Source organism: Octopus bimaculoides, chromosome 5 (genome assembly GCF_001194135.2).
Source record: "Octopus bimaculoides isolate UCB-OBI-ISO-001 chromosome 5, ASM119413v2, whole genome shotgun sequence".
Taxonomy (NCBI): domain Eukaryota; kingdom Metazoa; phylum Mollusca; class Cephalopoda; order Octopoda; family Octopodidae; genus Octopus; species Octopus bimaculoides.
The window spans coordinates 17,187,937-17,194,007 of NC_068985.1; the positions used below are offsets into that span (position 1 = coordinate 17,187,937).

The 6,071-nt window shown below is 37.5% G+C and overlaps 1 protein-coding gene across 1 annotated transcript in view; it reads left to right on the top strand.

Moving 5' to 3' along the window:
- LOC106868427 (inhibitor of nuclear factor kappa-B kinase subunit beta) overlaps positions 1–6,071 on the top strand; it is a 53,806-nt gene that overhangs the window by 19,868 nt on the left and 27,867 nt on the right. The window contains exons 5-6 of the mRNA XM_014913675.2: positions 3,477–3,629; positions 5,468–5,557. Of these exons, the coding sequence (XP_014769161.1) occupies positions 3,477–3,629; positions 5,468–5,557 (243 nt within the window). The remainder of the gene's footprint in view (positions 1–3,476; positions 3,630–5,467; positions 5,558–6,071) is intronic.

The following is a 6,071-nucleotide window of genomic DNA, read 5'->3' on the forward strand; positions in this document are numbered from 1 at the left end:
AGATGGCCCGAACACATAAGCAATATGGAGCTATGGCAAAGACCGAATCAAGTTTCAATTAGGGAGCAAATATTTAAGAAAAAGTGGAAGTGGATTGGTAGCACAATTAGAAAGGACACACCAAATATAGCAAGAAGTGCTTTACAGTGGAATCCGGATGGATATAGAAAGAGGGGTAGGCCTAAGAACTCGTGGCATAGATCAACAAAAGGAACTAGAGAAAGGGGGACATTCATGGCAGAGTATAAGTACAGAAGCGAAAAATTATGCAACATGGACTTCAATTATAAGTGGCCTATACTCTGCGTTGGAGGGTTAAAGGCAAGAAAGAAAAAAAATTTCAACTAAAGTGGAGACTCATGGCTTAGTGGTTAGGGTGTTGAACTCATGATTGTAAAATTGCAGTTTCAACACCTGGATTGAGTTATGCTTTGTGTTTTTGAGTAAAACACTTCATTTCATGTTGCTCCAGTCCACTCAGCTGGCAAAAATGAGCAACCCTGCAATGGACAGCACCCTATCAAGGGAGGAATATATACATATACACCTTAGAAAATGAGAAACTGGCCTTGTGCTCCTTACAGAGTAATGTGGACTAACCATTGCAACAGAAATATGGTAAGTGCAAAGGTTAAAAACAAGAAATGGGATGGATGCTAAGCTTTAAATTCATTGATAGTTTTTTTTGGCCGAAGGGTTGGTTGATATTGCAATAATCAGTTTCTACTGCTTTGCGTTCCACTTTCAACTCGTCTGATAAAATAGCATGAATTTGCTTTTGCATCTCTGAGTGGTTGGCGTTAGGAAGGGCATCCAGCTGTAGAAACTCTGCCAAATTAGATTGGAGCCTGGTGTTGCTATCCGGTTTCACCAGTCCTCAGTCAAATCGTCCAACCCATGCTAGCATGGAAAGCGGACGTTAAACGATGATGATGATTTCTAATCTTTAATTTAACCAGCCTAATATGAACTATTATAAAGTGTGAAAGCAAAACTATTAGTGCAAATCAATACATCAAAATCTGCTCTTCAAAATAAAGCACCAGTACATGGATGTAGTTAGATAAAAGTTTGGTCCACATAAGTAACAAAGTTTAAAAATGATTGAAATGGCAATTATTTTTACACCAACTCAATACTTTGCAATAGTCAATAATGAAGCCCCCAATCTAGCCTGCTAGTTGAAATGGAAGCCTATGATACAAAAATTAATTGAAATATTTGCTGGTATTTAATGACATACTTGCTTTTAATCAAGAAATGTATCAGAGCTCTTAAGAACAGGGAGGTATAATCTTATCAGTTTGGTTCATCTTGGATATATTTCATCATCATCATCATCGTCGTTTAACGTCCGCTTTCCATGCTAGCATGGGTTGGACGATTTGACTGAGGACTGGTGAAACCAGATGGCTACACCAGGCTCCAATCTGATTTGGCAGAGTTTCTACAGCTGGATGCCCTTCCTAAAGCCAACCACTCCGAGAGTGTAGTGGATGCTTTTGGGTAATATTGGAAATTAGTAAAGAGATATTGTTGGAGAAGTAAACTTCTATGTGAACAGGTACCAAAGAAAAAAAGTTTCCAGATTTGTAAAAAAAGAAAAAAAAGTAATTGTTTATAAGACCTTCATAATAGATGGAAATGAGGCAAAGGGACTCATGGGTTACGACAGTCAGAAGCAGTGCATTAACACATCCTCACACCTGGTTTGAATGCTTACAACAAAATAAGCTCCATTAAAGACACCCACGGACCAAGTGGTTGTGGTATACTGAATAACAGTTTAGGTCTACCACTCAAGAATGCATACTGCCCATATAATAGGCTTCTGCACAGTTTCTTATTTTTTTTACTGCCCACAAGGGGCTAAACATAGAGGGGACAATCAAGGACAGACAAATGGATTAAGTCGATTATATCGACCCCAGTGCGTAACTGGTACTTATTTAATTGACTCAGAAAGGATGAAAGGCAAAGTCGACCTCGGCGGAATTTGAACTCAGAACGTAACGGCAGACGAAATACCACTAAGCATTTCGCCCGGCATGCTAACGTTTCCGCCAGCTCGCCGCCTTCTGCACAGTTTCTACCTAACCAGTTTCACTCACAAGGATTTAGTATGCTCAAGGTTATGGTAAAAGACAATCGCCCAAAGTGTTGAGTGGTAGGATTGAACCACAAGATTGTGATGTTAACTTGTTAACAATATGGCCACAAAACATAGCTTATTTATTTTAGAAAAGAATGGAACCTGTTATAAAGCACTGTCTTTGACAACGAGTGCAAAATGTCTTCCTTACTGGTAGGAATGGATTCAAAGAGTAAAGAACTACTAGATTGTTATCCAGGATATATCGCCCATAGATGAAGGGATACCATAATGAACATCACGCATCAATGTCCAAGTTCTGCTCTACCACGTGGAACCTTACAGCACAGACCCTTCCCACTTATTCTAATAGACCGTCATTTATATGCTCCCACATCCCGTTTCTATCATGTGCTGTTAACAATGTATGGCAAGGGAGGTAACTACCTATCTACAGGGTGTTCACAAAGTCTGGGTACATGGAGTATATAAAATCATAACAAACAATTAAATATAAGAATTAATAATTTCTTAAAGTATGTGTTAATCCCTGTGTGGGTACATAGAGTAAATAAGATCATAACATAAACAATTAAATATAAGAAATAATAATTTCTTAAAGTATGTGTTAATCTGCATGTACCCAGACTTTGTGGACACCCTGTACAAAACTCAACATCTCAGAATATCACAGACTCAATGGAGAAGACTAGTTTGTTGTGTTTGAACTGAAAGTAGAGGATTTCTTGCACTTGTGTTTCTTAACAGTTATTTTTAAAACAAACAATAAATGTTAATAATAATTTTTTACAAATAATTAAAACAATTTCCATATTTAATTATTTATTCATTGTTGCTAAATTTCCAATAATTTGCAGAGATGAAATGAAATTCTATCACCAGCTGTGTTTCATTAAAATTTCAGAAATTCAATTGATAAAACATTAAAACTAAAGATTTTGGTAAAGGCGTGTTGCCTAACTGTTAGGGTATTGCTCTAATGACTGCAAGATTGTAGCTTTGATTCCACTCAGCTACGAGCAACCCTGTGACAAACTAACGTCCCATTCAGGGGAAAGGTTGTGAGCTCTGTCACTTATTCACCTGAGAAACCGAGTAACTGCTTCTATGAATCCTAGAACATGAGACAGTACTTACTTTTTATTTTTTATAAACACATATCACTGCTGCCTAATGTCCAATGTATAATTTTAAAATTACTCTTTCAAATCCTGGATTCTGTGTTTGTGTACTAACAACAGTCATCTTGCTATCAATTCACAGATTCATTTTTCACTTTTTGAGATAATTTGTTGGTAAATTATTTTTATTGCAATTTATGTTTAATGAATACTAATTAACATTTTATCATTTGTGATGTTAGGATCTGAGCCGGTCATACTGCGGATTTAGTGAGGCAAATGTGTTGCATTTCACTAAAGACATCTCTGCTGCCGTTGCTTATCTTCATACACAGCAAATTGTTCACCGTGACATAAAACCAGAAAACATTGTACTTAAGGAAATAGACAATAAGGTGAGAGTTCTATGTTATTAATATTTTTTAACTTTTGCAAGTGACAAAATTTTTGTAGCTTGCTTAATAACCACATGGTTCTGGGTTCAGTCCCACTGCATGGCACCTTGGGCAAGTGTCTTCTACTGTAACCTTGTACTGACCAAGGCTTTGTGAGTGAATTTGGTAGACAGAAACTGAAAGAAGCCCGTTGTGTGTGTGTATATATGTGTATATATATATATATATATATATACACGTGTGTGTGTGTGTACGTATATATTTGTGTGTCTGTGTTTGTATCCCCCCCCAATCTCTTGACAACCAATGTTGGTGTGTTTACATCCCCATAACTTAGCAGTTCGGCAAAAGAGACCAGTAGAATAGGTACTAGGCTTACAAAGAATAAGTCCTAGGGTTGATTTGTTTGACTGAAGGTGGTGCTCCAGCATGGCCACTGTCAAATGACTGAAACAAATAAAAGAGTTGATAATTGTGTCCATGCATAACCTACTCGTCCTTTCCTTAAAATGTTACAGTTTTATGTATGTGTGTGTGTGAGAGAGAGGGGGGGAAGAGTGAGAGAATTGGAGAGTGAATTGCTTCATAAATCTTTTCACTCCTCTTTCTCTTCCTTCTCCTCATTGTTTACCACTCTGGTGCAGCACTGATTGCTGTAGAAACCCACACACACACACATTACTTGCTTTACATTTAGCAGTGTGTTTTGCCGTTTCTTTCAGTTGTTGTTGATGCTTTTAGGTCTATATATACCCTGCTCATTGAGTAGTTTTTTTTTAAGGGATATCTGACACTACATGATCCTTTCTTTATTTAAACATTGGGATATGATTTGAGGGTGATTTGGTTGGTATTTCTAGCAGATAGAGCAACTACAGAGATGCTTTCATTACTTCAAGCATGAAACTGATGTTGCTGTTGTTTAGTTCCAGATGTTCCTTAAGCGAAGAAATCTATGTTCATAGGTTTATCTTTTTCAGAAGGTATTTAACACTATCTTATCTGATGTGTCCTTTCCTTAGAATGTGATTTGAAATTTGGCTGCTATTCTCAGCTAATCAAATGACCATGTTGAGGTTCCCTGCTCAACTTGAGTTTATATCTTTTAGTATATGTGTGGAATTGAAAACATGTCTCACACACACACACTTACATGTATGTGTGTCTGTGATTTTTTTTTGAGATATTTTTGGGGGAATAAGTATTAAGTATCTCATATGCCATCAAATATGGTATATACTAGTGTTATTGCAATATTTTAAGTCAAAAATTTTCTTGTTCTGTACTTTGTTGTTGTTGTTTGTTCCTTCTTGAGCCATGCCTGGCTCATAAGGGTTGATTTCATTAGCTTATAGGTTCACCACCTGGACAGAATGCCTGTCTGTCACAGGTGAGCTGCTAGATGCAGGAGGAAAGAGTGAGAGAAAGTTGTGATGAAAGAATCAGCAGAAGTTCGCCATTACCTTCTGCTGGAGCTACATGGAGCTTAGGTGTTTCGCTCATAAACACACATATTGCCTGTTCTGAGATTCAAACCCATGATCCCTTGACCGCAAGTCTGCTGCTGTAACCACTAGGTCATGTACCTCTACTCTGTACTTTACCAGATGTAGTAAGTTCTCCTGAACTTTTCCAAGTGTAATAAATTGTCCTGTAATTTTTCAGGTTTATAATCTTAAGAATATTATTTTTCTTGCTTGCATTTTTCCATGTAATAATATATATAACTCCTACCAAATATGTTGAGTGCCACTCACTTGTGTGTGTATATATCATTGATGTAAATTTTATTTGAGTGTTTGTATTTTTTAACTGATATTTTTTTATTTATTTTACAGGTTGTTTACAAATTAATTGATCTTGGATATGCTAAAGATCTTAATCAAGGAAGTGTATGCAAGTCATTTGTTGGAACACTTATATATGTAGTAAGTGTTACTCTTTTTTTTTTTTTTTTTTTTGTGGGGTGGCAGTGTAGGAAAGCTATTGAAAAATAAAATCTATAGTATCAAAATTAAAAAGCTCTACAACCATGGTTTTTGTTAAAGGTAGGTTATTACTCAGATTTGCATTCATCGTCATCGTTTAACGTCTGCTTTCCATGCTAGCATGGGTTGGACGATTTGACTGAGGACTGGTGAAACCAGATGGCTACACCTGGCTCCAATCTGATTTGGCAGAGTTTCTACAGCTGGATGTCCTTCCTATTGCCAACCACTCTGAGAGTGTAGTGGGTGCTTTTTACATGCCACTGGCACGAAGGCCAGTCAGGCGGTACTGGCAACGGCCACACTCAAAATGGTGTATTTTACGTGCCACCTGCCCAGTCCAGCGGCACTGGCAACGATCTCGCTCGAATGACTTTTCACGTGCCACCGGCACAAGTGCCAGGAAGGCGACGCTGGTAACAATCACGCTCGAACAATGCTCGTAGCGCTCCAC